Genomic DNA, 12,604 nt, shown 5'->3' on the forward strand with positions numbered 1-12,604 from the left:
ACAGTGTCCAGCCAGGCGTCCACGCCCAGGGCGAGCCCCCCCTGGCTCCAGACTCCGCAGCCCACCGTGTGGAGCACGGCCAAGCTGCCCCCCGGGCTGCTCAAGCCCGCCGCGCCCCCGCAGCCGCCCCCGCAGCCGGCAGCCGGCTCCTCCTCCACTACCCTCGCGCCCGCCACAGACCTGGAGGCGGCCGCGGGGCCGGGGGCGGCGGCGGCAGCGCCGGAGGGGGCGGGGGCGACCGGCACCTCGACGGCCACCTCACAGACCACCGGCCGGCCTGGGGCTGCCCCCGTGCCCGCGCCGCAGCCGCAGCCCCCATCGCAGCAGGAGCGGGAGCGAGAGAGGGAGCGGGAACGAGAGCGGGAGCTGGAGAGGGAGCGGGAGCAAGAGACTGCGCTGGAACCCGCCCCCGCACCGCCCCCAGCGCCGAGCCCCGCCTCCGCCCCTGGCTCTGGACGGGAGCCTGGTTTTGGTTCCGTCGAGCAACCCCAGCCTCCTGCTGTGGACCAGCAGCCTCCCACATCAAGCACTCCAGGTAAAATTTAGCCGTCACGTAACTGTTGCCCACCTCTATTCCCCATCTGTACTGTTTATTTATGATAATATAAATTTGTGCATTTTACAGCATCTTCAACATCAATCATTGATAACTCTCTGTCGTCAAGTAATCCATGGTTCCAAGGGGAGTTGTCTTTGTGCAGTCCAGTTACAGCTCGTGGGCTTTACTGGAACTTTACACGTGCTGGGGAGGTAAGCGAAAATCCTACTGAGCCCTTGTACTAGGGACGATTCCCATCCAAATCTAGGGAATTGTGTCATTTTTATTTTCCTTTTCCAGGTTGCTGTTCAAGCTTGCCCAGGAGGTGCCACAGGTGTTGCAAAGTGGCGCTGCAGTCAATCATCTATGTGGGAACCAGAAACACCCGACCTGAGTGAATGTCGCTCAGTGTGGTTGACAAGCTTAGAATCAAGAGTGAATGAAGGCGACTCGTTAATTAGCATTGCTAATGATTTATCTCAGGTAATTTTATTTTCCCATATTCACGAGGGGGATTCGTTATCCAAAATAGTTGACAAGTAATAATTGTTCCTTTTTTTGTGGTTTCCTTTTGACTGATCAGGTTACAAGCAGTAAGACATTGTATGGTGGTGACATGATGACAACCACCAAAATTATGAAGGCTATGGCTGAAAAGATGGCAAAAGACAGTCAAACATTTCCAGATCTTCAGCAGAGAGAAGCTATTGTCACAGAGTTGTTGCATGGAGCTGTCAGAACAGGTTCCAATCTCTTGGATTCGGCACACATTCCCAGCTGGCATGATCTTAGCTACAGAGAACAAATGCTAGCAGCTACATCTTTATTGATTGGTTTGGAAGAGAATGCCTTTCTTGTAGCTGATGCTGTGATGGCTGAGAAAACAGTTATCCAGTCATTCAAGAACATTTGTAAGTTGTCAGCAAATTATAATGTTCTTATTTTTATTCAGTGATAACCATTTTCTGACCAATTTACTTTTTGTTCTAGTGCTCAGTGTTCGAATCCTGGAAAATCGTAGTATTGGCTTAACTGAACAGTTCCCCACTAATGCTGCTCTTCAAAACTGGGATGGCCGTCTTGTGTCGGATGGAGATTGGCTTGAACTTCCAAGGGGTGCGCTTTTGGACAACTCTGACAAGGGACTGGTTCGCCTTGTGTTTGTTGCCTTTGACCGCCTTGAGGAAATCTTACAGCCTAAAGGAGATCCTGTAAGTATTAGAATATTTTGATGAGTTCTGTAAAGAAAATTACCTTTGTTCTTGATGGGTACTAATTTTCTCCCCTTTCTCCATTCTTTCTACCTCAGGTGGAAAACAGTGTAGGTGTTGTCAGTAATGTGACGAGAGTCCTCAACAGCAAAATCATCTCAGCGTCTCTCGGGAAAGGGCGTCACATTCAGCTCTCCGAACCAGTTCGACTTACTCTTAAGCACATACGTACTGAGAATGTCAGCAATCCTTCATGTGTCTTTTGGGATTACACAATGAGGTAACTGCCTGAACTATTTAGATTGCATTTTAAATTGGTTTCAGGTCCCTTAAATTTCTTGAATAAATTTGACTCTTTGATGTCCCTTATTTGCAGCTCGTGGTCTGAAGAGGGATGTAGAGTACGAAGCAATAATCAAACACACACTGTTTGTGAGTGTGAACATCTGACGAACTTTGCTGTTCTGATGGATGTGCACTCAACATTGCTTCCGCAAGTTCACCAGGCTGCACTGCAAGTCATCACATATGTGGGCTGTGTCATATCAGTTGTATGCCTGGTACTTGCCATCCTCACCTTCCAGCTGTTCCGAGGACTCAAGGTAAAGAGGAACAGTGCTGGAAATCGTTTGCCTCGTAGACATCTTTGTAGAAGTTCATGTAGTGCCACCTCACGTAGTTCATCTCATAGTCAGATGTTGAGTCAGCTTTGCTCTAGAAGGGAGCAGTCATCTTGCCAATGTGGAGCACAGGATGAATCATGTAGTCAGATGCAAGATCTCTGCTCTGAGTCGTGCACCCCTCCTCGCAATCAGGTTCATAATCATATTAATCAGCTTTGTGGGGAATCATTTAATCAACCTCATAGTTTGATAACCACACAACCTAGGAGCCAGGTTCATTCTCACCCATGCAATGAAAGACATTTGTGTGTTGAATCATGTGGTGAAAATTGTAACCATCAAGCTGCTGCCGGGATGGCACCCTGCACTCAATCACATAGCCATGCCTATGAAGACGCCCATGGACTCAGGCCTCAGCAGGTTCATTGTGATACTTACGGCAGAACTTGTATAAGTTCTCGAAACAATACCCTAACTCGATCAAGTAGATCATGTTCTCGGGGCCATGCTTGTGATACATTACGATCACAAGCTCACGCCTGTGATGGGCCCAACAGTTTACCTGCCCATCTTCCACAGCCCCATTCATGCAATGGGAACTATACTCTGCGGCACACGAGACCACCCTCTCAGAATCGCTTTTGTGAAACTAGGTGTGATTCAGTTTCTGATCAAACTTGCCAAATTTACAATGAATTAAGCAACCATTCACGGAGTCACACACCAACCTGCGCTCAAGCGCTTCATAGTTTATCACTTAACCATTCAAATTTAGAACCTAACTATTGGTCACGGAGACCAGTTGGTAGGCAGCGGAATGCAAGGCATGATGTTGCTTATAACATGGAAATTCCGAGGGTATATTCAAGGGCTCTCAGTGATGATAGCCCAGAATATGAATATATTAGTTAGGATTTGTGATTTCACTGGTGTACCTGTGCTCCTGAGAAAGTCAAGACTGGCCTTGTTATTTTACTGAAGTGATTTTTATTTAGTTATATATTAGAGTTTTTAGTTAATGATATGTCCTGGATATCTCCCAAACTGAATACGTATATACCACTTCAGTATTATACAAGATCATATTTTCCCCTCTTTTCAACGAGCTTCTTGTTTTTACCTATTAGATTTTAATTTATTGACTGCAATTTGTTCCCTTGTAATTTATTTTATTGTCCTTTTGTACATTAGTCGTTTGTAAATGAATTCAATGACGCTTATGTTTTGTTTTTTTTGATCTTGTGACAGTATCTGTAATTTTTATATTTATTAATTAATTTTCTTATGCATTGATGTATATAGCTGTGATTTATTGAAGTGTGTTGTTATGGCTTCTTTTCATACTGCTATCACTCACTTGCAGCTGCTTTTCAAATCGTGCCCTATTTTGTAGATGGCTTGTTGCAGCATGAAATTTTAACGCTTATGTTGTACATATTGTAAAATTTTTGTTTATTTTTGTTTTTAGTTAAATAAAGAGTTGTAGTTGAAATTTTATCAGCTACATATACAGGTAAAGTTTGGTTTTGATTTGTTTGCGTACCCTTTTCATTTATATACTGTTCATACCAAGTCTTGGAAGATTTTGTCGTATGATACGGTACATTCTGTTCAGATCATTTTATCATGTTACATGAAATTTCCTTGTTCATTACATTTGGATTGGGATTATTATCATAATCTTTACAAGCACTTTTTACATGCACTTTTCCAAAATAATTTAAAATCATGTAGCCCCATCTAATCAATAATCAAATTTTAAACACTGTTTCACTATGCATGTTTTGCTGTTTGTGGTGCAAGTTCTTCATCTGTCATTGCTATGCTTCAGTTCATTATTACCTAGAATCATATTTTGATATTACCTTATAGAGTTTTATTTTATTTCAAGAGTTCTGCTCATTTTGCACCTACTTTCACCTATGGCTTTGGATGTTGGTCATATTCACAATTGCTTTTAACCATTGTCTTCTTCTTTGTCTGGTGATAAATCCATTTGCTACCTATTATCATAAAAAACTCATGTCAGTGAAAACGTTAAAGAGATTGAATAGAGAAGTGTTCAACACCATTCTATATTGAAGCTTTGCTTTTGCTAACACCCTTGATAAAATCATATAGTTGTCATTAAATCACACTTTATCCATTAAAGAAATTAGATCATGCCTATAAAGTACGTTGGAAAATAGTTTTCTAAAAACATCAGTGGTGTAAATCTACTGCCAATTGAACGATTACCATTTCTTTAGGGTTGTGAGATTAACTGTTTGACAAGTATTAAAAAGCACATTGTATCATGTGTGCAGTCGGATCGCACAACCATCCACAAGAACCTCTGCATTTGCCTGCTTCTTGGAGAACTACTGTTCTTGGCCGGCATTGGGCGAACTGATACACCTATCCTCTGCGGAGTTGTAGCTGGGCTGCTGCACTTCTTCTTCCTTTGTGCATTCGCCTGGATGTTTCTGGAAGGTAGGTGACTTCAATATGTTTGTTTCTATTAACTTTCTCCATTTCAAATGCTAATCATTTTATTTCAATTTGGCAGGCTTCCAACTATATGTGATGTTGATTGAAGTATTTGAAGCTGAAAAATCTCGAGTTAGGTGGTACTATCTCTTTGCGTATGGAGCTCCCTTGGTGGTTGTTGCTGTATCTTGTGTTGTGGATCCATTTTCCTATGGCACAGAGCAGTACTGCTGGCTTCGAGCAGATAACTTTTTCATCTTTAGCTTTGTTGGACCAGTCATAGCTGTTATACTTGTAAGTCATTCATGCTCTATTTTTTCCCTTTGGTTTTTTAATATATGATTTACAAGAGATCACATTATTCTCCCTCCAGGCCAATTTAGTGTTTTTGGCAATGGCGATATTTATGATGTGTCGCCATGCAAGCTCGGCTGTGGCAATGAAGAGCAAGGAACATTCCCGTCTTGCGAGTGCAAAGTAAGTATAGTACCTTATTCAATTATATGAAAGGTTCCAAATTTGCAGAAACAATTTAGAACCCCAGAATGAAAATATTTTTTGGCTAACTCGTAAAGTCATATCATCCTCTCCAAGAGGAAACTAACACATCAAATAGTAATAACATACCAGAAATAAAATGCTAGGTAATGTCATAGGGAAATAAAATTGTGAAACCCTTATGGCCCAATTATTGCTGTGGTGTTTCCTTCTTGGTTTTGAAAACAAAGTGATAATTTGCTGAGCATTCTGACCTCTCTTTGCATGATGATTGCCAGATATATTAAATGCATTTTGTGCAAACATTTTGAGTTTGTTATTTTGTAATGTGATTTGCTCCCTTATCTGACTATCCTTTCTCCCTCTTCGGACAAATTTCTTGTCTCCTCTTCGGGCTGGTAAAGAGTAATTTTGTTCTGATGAATAAAAATTCCAAATTTTGATTGACAGCTCTTGGCAATGAAAGACTGATGTAAGGAGGCAAGAATTTCCCTCTCTGTCCTCTCACATTAATCATGAAAATATCCTCTCTGTGCTTTTGTCTTAACTCTCCTCTTTTCTTTCTTCTTCTGACTACCTCCTACCCTCCTCTTCCTCTTACCGGTGTATTGTGTGTGCTGGTATTTAGATTTGAGTTGGTCTGTATGAAATTGCACTGCTGTCTCTTATCTCCCACCACATTATTTCTATTGTGACTTATTATTTAATCATGGTTTGCACTAGTGTTCTGCTGAATATAAGAAAGTGTTGAATATGTATTTCTTTCAAGGAATTATTTCTGGACCACCACTTAAATTCTAATTGTTTGGGAAGTTCCAGAATACTTAGTTAAAATTGAAATCACATATTGAGCTTCCTAGATGAGTGTAAGCGGTTTTGTTTTCCAGAAATGAGTGCATTGTATTGTGTTGAGGATTGTTTTTCTCTCTGAAGCTATTCAGTGTGATATGAAACGGATTTTGTCATGTCACATTCTGACCTGCTTCACTGACCATCTCCGGTGGTGGCCCATACTGACTGCTAATTTTTTCCTGTGTGTTCTCTTGCATGGCGTAGTGGGAAAGAAGAGAATGCCCTTCAAACCAAATTACAATCACACCTGTAAGATCACTTTTTTATTAATCAAAATCTAATTGTGCTTTGTGTCTCAGTCTTTGATATGCACGCAATGTGTGTTGCCATTTTCCCTCCTAAAGAAGAGCTTGCATGTATGTGAAACAGTTTTTCTCACATTTGCAAGTATCAGCAGCAGCTTTGTATTTGTTGACTTTGGTTTTAATAAATAACATACATTCATACTTTAAAAAATTCTTACAAAAATTGTGTTTAGAGGGCACAAATTGTCATATTTCAATATTCAACCTTCAACATAGGGTCCCTTCATGAATTTGTAATATAAGGACCATTTTGGGCATAAATTACAGTATGTGCAAATGTTTTCTATAGCTTCTTGCATGTAGTTAATCATTGTGTGCTATTAATTTATTGTTTCTGTTGACAGTTTTGGTTTTAGTTTGATGGAATAATATGATTAGAATAAAATATGACTTTTGACTGCTGCTGTAATAATACACCAAGTGTCCCATATACGCCATTTTCTTCTTTGGTAGAGCAATCCAATCTACTTTAAGCTGTGGCTAGTGTTTATGTTGATCAGCAGCATGTTTTAGCTTACCTCTTTACCTGTTGTGCTACATTTTATTATCTTATTTATTTTTTTATTTTGTCTCAGCCTGCTCACTTTGTCTACAAAGGTTACCGTGAATGATCTTTAAATAGCTTTTAATAAGTACTGTTTCCGAAGCAAAATGGGAATGTTTTCAAGGACCAATTGAGGGCTTTTGGGCTATTCCTGTTGTATGTGTTTGTCAGCTGAATAAAGCTGGCTTTAATCTGCGTGTGTTAAAGCTGAATTATCTGAGAACATTTTTAGTAAACCATTCAGCTCTGATTTTTCTGTACATCAAAGCTTATTCTTCATTTTGCCACATCTTTGCCCCCTTGTTATGTTTCACTGTTTGTGCCTGTTGCTATTCCTGTTTCTCTATTTTTGTTTTGTTTATTAATGTCACGTGTGCATTGCATGTGTTAATTTGATATTTCCTGAGAAGGCTAAAACCTATCTACAACAACATTATTTTTCCCACCCAATAACTAGTTAACTTATGTACAGTTTTAAATAGACGTTTATAATATCAAAACATAATATGGGAAATGACATTAATAATGCAGAATGCATTTTTTTATTCTAGTACAGTAGTTTTTGTTTTAAATAACTAAGAAACAATTTTCCTTTCCTATGCACACAGAGAAAGTTAACTGTTTGTAGAAAAGAAAATTCATATTAAGAGTCTATCTTCATTTTAAGCATTGTTGTCCTTTTTGCTTACAGGGCTTGGTTGAGAGGAGCCATCGTTTTGGTATTCCTTTTGGGTCTTACATGGACCTTTGGTCTTCTCTACCTCAATGAGCAGACAGTCGTAATGGCCTACATCTTCACTATCTTGAATAGTCTTCAAGGACTCTTTATCTTTGTATTTCATTGTGTTCAAAATGAAAAGGTAAGAAGAATTCTTGGTTTAGAAAAAGAAAAGTCTGTCTATCTCTAAGTCCCTTACTTTCATTCTCTTTTCCTTTCCTGTTTGTACATTGATTTCTTCTATTTTTCATCAAGAACTGTACTTCTTTGATGTCTTGTATATAGTTTACTGTGATACTTATCTGATAGGGTTTTGTACTGATCATGGAATGATAAATGTATTGTAGATTTTATAATTTAAAGAGATCGTATAATAAACATTCTATGAAACCTGTAATGGTTCTCTGTAGTGCTTCTTAAATCATCCAATTCTTTTCACTCACCCTTGCAGTCATATTCCTTATGTTTTGCCCTCTACCTTTTTTCTTTTTGCCTCATTTTCTTTCACACCCTGTCTTTTTTTATTTTATTCTTTGTTTTATTTTATTTTTGTTTCTTTCTTTAGGTTCGCAAAGAGTATAGAAAATTTGTAAGAAGACACTCTTGGTTACCAAAATGCCTTCGATGTTCAAAATCATCTCCCAACGGCAGTAAAGAGAGGAGATCCAGTCTATACACAGCGTCAAATGGGAATCCCTCTGCACCCAATACCCACAGCTCTGCCGTGGGTGGAGGATCTGATAACGCTGCGAATGTGGGTACCATTCCTCCTCCTCCACACTGCCAACACTACCAAGCAGGTATTGCGGCACAGCACAGTCGCATTTCCTGAGGACCATTTGGCTTGGCATACATTGAGAATGTCTGTTTCTCATAATTATCCATTAAGTAGATCTTTTTTTTGTTTATATCTTTTTCAATTTAATTTACATTCAGTTGAAGCATTGAGTTATCCTTCTTGCAGGAGATTATCCTGACTCATTTGGTGAACTATTGTTATCTTCTTCTTTCCTGTCTACTTAATTATCTAAAACAAATTTTAGGTTAACTGTTATACAGCCAGTAGTTCTCGGTCCTCAGGAAATTAATTTTAAAAAAGAGAGAAAAAGTTGGCACAAGATGCTGCTTAACTAACAAGCCTAGAGGCTGGGCTGGGTGCTGCAGTATGGTGTGAGGGAGTTGTTGTGGTGTGGTGTACTACCTTTCCTTCTATCTAGAAAATTTGTCAATCAAAAAATATTTTGAGGTGATATGCATTTTGAACCTCATTCAAAACCAAGAGTTATTTGATATCTTATCATTTCAACATATTTACAAATTTCCTCTGCAAGTATTGGCTTTACTTTTACTCCCTGGTTTGAAAATAGCTGAAGTACATAGTAACCCTGCTATGCCAACAAAGAGTATTATTTATGTAGAATTTAGATCTTAGGCTTATCTTTTAGTATTAATTCATATGCGTACATAAATCACTTGACTAACACATTGCTGTAGCGTTGTCATACATCTTCAACATGTGAACATGCCTAGTAGTTCAATTCTGGCAATGCCTGAATTAAATGAGGGCAATGAAAGTCATTGATTTAACAAGCTTTTTTTCTTTTTATTTGATGAAAATTTACACAAGTCTTTCAGTATTTGGTTTGGCTGACTACCTTAAATGTTGGCATGTTTTGGCTCACTGTTAAAATTTGAAGTTTGGGATATTCCAGGGGGGAAATGTTTTGACACTCTGCATCTGTGTCATTAAACTTACTGCCCCCATAGTTCAGATTATACTGTTCTTACCATGGAATCGTTTCTATGTCATTAGTGGTACTGCTATTGGGTTCCAATTTCCAACTTTATGAGGACATCCCTGTTTTGTTGTTGTTGTTGCAGTCCTTCCTACAGCAGGGCTGGAACTCACGCAGCCTGCGTTCTTCAGGCAAGGGCCTGGGCAGCACTTCGTCCAACACAGTGGTGGTGGGCCAGGTGACCCACATGCCCGTCATGGCCCAAAGCCCCGTCCACGGGACCACCATCGAGAATGGGGGCCCCGTCCTGGTCAATGACATGGACCCCAATGGCTCTGTGCGCACAGCTACCTCCCCCCTAGAAAATCGTGTCTCTACATTACCTTATTCCAGATCCAATTCTCGTGGCCAACTTCCTAAATCAGCGTCATCATGGGGCTCTCTACACAAAGTTAGTCTTACCTTAAATATATATATGTTAGAGAACTTGTCCAAAATTTTTATGGACACCATGGGGAAACTGCAAAAAATCCTATTGCTTACTAGATTTTTATAGCAGCAATCGTGGTGACCTCAAGGTGTCCATATTAATTTCGGACTAGCAATGACAGTGCATCATTATCTTGCCCACCATTGACACTTAGTCGCTAGTCGACACCTTCCAATGTTGCTTGTTCTTTCCTTTTAACAGAACATGTCACCGAAAAACTACAGCCGCGAGCAGATTAGAAACCAGCACCTGGACCATGTTCTCAACAACTCGCACTACCCCACCAACCACTACAACCACCACAACGGGGCTCAGGCCCACCACCTGGCGCACGACATGGATGACGGCGGCCGGGCGCTGCGCAGTGGCACGGGCGGCCGCCGGGCCCACAGCCCCTGGAACCACACCTACACGGAGATCAGGGAGCGCGAGCGGGAGCGCGAGAGAGAGCGCGAGCGGGAGCGGGAGCGCGGGCTGCGGAGCATGGACGACCCCGTGTACGAGGAGATAGAGCGCGGCGGGGAGGTCCACGCCTCGGACTTCTCGGACGACGACGGCCGGCGCCAGTCTGATATGAGCCGCCAGTCGTCGAGGAGCTACGGCGACCACCGGCCGCTCATTCCCTACAGCCCGGGCACCACGGCGCCCCTGCGCTATGTGCCCAACATGTCCAACCAGTGCGACATCGCGCGGACCGTCGCTGTCCTGGACGGCGACACAGTGGTCTGCCACCTCGAGCCCGACCACCACCTGTACCCGCAGCGGACAATGGTGCCCTATAGCGAGTGCTACTCTCTACAGTGACTGTGCTAAGAGTATTTGGTGCCCAGCCCCAGGCGTCTGTGGCTATAATTGCTATTTTTTTAATTTTCATACTTTCCTAGAGTAAGATGACCCGAGCTGTGTTCCCACAAGAGCCATTTAACTTGACTTTTAAAAAAATGGACCCTCGTAAATGAAGATTGCTTGTGATATTACATTTAGATTTGTAAAAAGGACTTCCTGAGTAATGGTAAAGAATTTATTGTGTATGTCTATAATGTTGTTTTGGGTAGATTTGATAATTAGGCCCCTTAAAAATCGTACCTTTTTGTGACTGCTCATCATGATTTCAAAAAATTAATTTCAGAGACAAAATTAATGATTTCAAGTTTTTGATATGATAGACTGAGCAAACAATAATCATGCCTTTATAAAAGGTTTTGCAAAACTGAAAAATTATTTTAAAGTGCAGTTGCATTGTTTTGCAGTACTTTAGTCTTGACTTTAGTACAATTTGTTGGGCCTTAGGGTACTTACCAAGAGCTAGGAGCAGTCATTTGCTTAGCTCTTACTGTTTTAAATGTGATAACTGTTGTGCTTGATTTAAGTGCTTCTTTGTATACAGTTCTAATGACTGTTTTGTCTATAGTTGTATAGTTGTATATTCATTTGTACCATAAGACTATTGCAACTGGTTTTGTCTCTTTGCAATTCCATTTGTGTCATCATTTGACTATGTTACCAAATATTTCCCTGGGGCTGTAAATCAATGGATGGTTTGATTGTGCCTATGCTTTAATTTTTCACTTGCTAACGAAACACTCCAAGGCAGTGTATGACTTGCAGGAAGAATGCACACTGCCATGATGACCTGTACTGAAAAATTGTTCTTTGAATTACAGCTCCAGATGTTTTGCTTTTGTATTGTTACAGACAGCAGAATATATGTAAATAAGACTTTGTACAGAGATGAACTGTCACATAGAAGGAGACGTTATTTATTTCCATATTTTCCAATTATGTAACTGATAGGAACAATATTTGATTGGGGCTTTAAATTATTGGGAGGGGAGGGTGGTCTTTCTTAAATTTAATACCGGAAGCTTTCTATCGTTTTTACAATTTATGTTAGTGTGTGTTTTTTGTATCTGTTTAGTTGCAAGTCACTCTCCCCAAACATCTGTTATGAATTTGTGTTGAAGATTCATGATTTGTGATTCTCTATAATTATTGTCTTATTACCCTCTCATAGAAAGATTTGAGCATTATCTCAAGTTAAAACTCCCTTTTTCTCTGATATTTTCTGTTGTCTCCTTTTGTCTATTGGGTGATAAGGTCCAGTTCCAAGTATGAAAATTTGGATTTGCCTGTAGTTTTACAATAGGTTTTGTACAAGCATTAATGCATTTCATAGCTATGAACTGTGCCGTGTCGTACTACATTCCCTGTCATGCATTTAAAAATCAACTTTATCATTAATGGGATTTATCTCTCCTTAGACTGTTCATGTCTTATCCATGTCTTAAGATTTTGTCAAAGTTGCCTTTGTGATACTTTCCTGCGTTTAAATTATGTTTGCCCTGATGTCTTAAAGGAATACATCACCATATCTGGATGTACCGTCACACGCTGGCCAGTGCTAATAAATGATGGTCAATGTGTGGAAATGTGCCATAACTTAAAGCTCTGACTTTGGAGTACCATGTATATAAATTATCTGTCATACTTCAGGGCTCAATAATTAGCAGGTAGGCAACTGATAAATTTTTCTGATCAAAGTGCTTGAAGTTTTCACTGTTACATAAGTCTGAAAGCTAAAATGAATTGGAATTGAAACCAAGGAAAGTAGATTGTGTGA

General features: G+C 40.3%; 1 protein-coding gene across 6 annotated transcripts in view; it reads left to right on the forward strand.

Moving 5' to 3' along the window:
• The window catches only part of LOC113211849 (latrophilin Cirl), a 255,784-nt gene extending 243,186 nt beyond the window's left edge, over positions 1-12,598 (forward strand). For 4 of the 6 annotated variants that reach the window (XM_052270681.1, XM_052270683.1, XM_052270684.1 and 1 more), the window contains 15 exons: positions 5-535; positions 626-750; positions 839-1,021; positions 1,122-1,449; positions 1,529-1,749; positions 1,848-2,029; positions 2,126-2,351; positions 4,679-4,844; positions 4,921-5,135; positions 5,215-5,318; positions 6,396-6,440; positions 7,732-7,900; positions 8,324-8,512; positions 9,640-9,945; positions 10,186-12,598. In XM_052270681.1, coding sequence (XP_052126641.1) covers positions 5-535; positions 626-750; positions 839-1,021; positions 1,122-1,449; positions 1,529-1,749; positions 1,848-2,029; positions 2,126-2,351; positions 4,679-4,844; positions 4,921-5,135; positions 5,215-5,318; positions 6,396-6,440; positions 7,732-7,900; positions 8,324-8,512; positions 9,640-9,945; positions 10,186-10,788 — 3,593 coding nt within the window. In that variant the 3' untranslated portion in view covers positions 10,789-12,598. Of the gene's footprint in view, positions 1-4; positions 536-625; positions 751-838; positions 1,022-1,121; positions 1,450-1,528; positions 1,750-1,847; positions 2,030-2,125; positions 2,352-4,678; positions 4,845-4,920; positions 5,136-5,214; positions 5,319-6,395; positions 6,441-7,731; positions 7,901-8,323; positions 8,559-9,639; positions 9,946-10,185 lie in introns of all 6 variants that reach the window. The other 2 variants (XR_008011518.1, XM_052270682.1) reach the window with 2 other exon arrangements.
• The last annotated feature ends 6 nt before the right edge of the window (positions 12,599-12,604 follow it).

The sequence above is a fragment of the Frankliniella occidentalis genome, unplaced genomic scaffold, assembly GCF_000697945.3.
Source record: "Frankliniella occidentalis isolate FOCC.00 unplaced genomic scaffold, Focc_3.1 Scaffold134, whole genome shotgun sequence".
NCBI classification, from domain to species: Eukaryota; Metazoa; Arthropoda; class Insecta; order Thysanoptera; family Thripidae; genus Frankliniella; species Frankliniella occidentalis.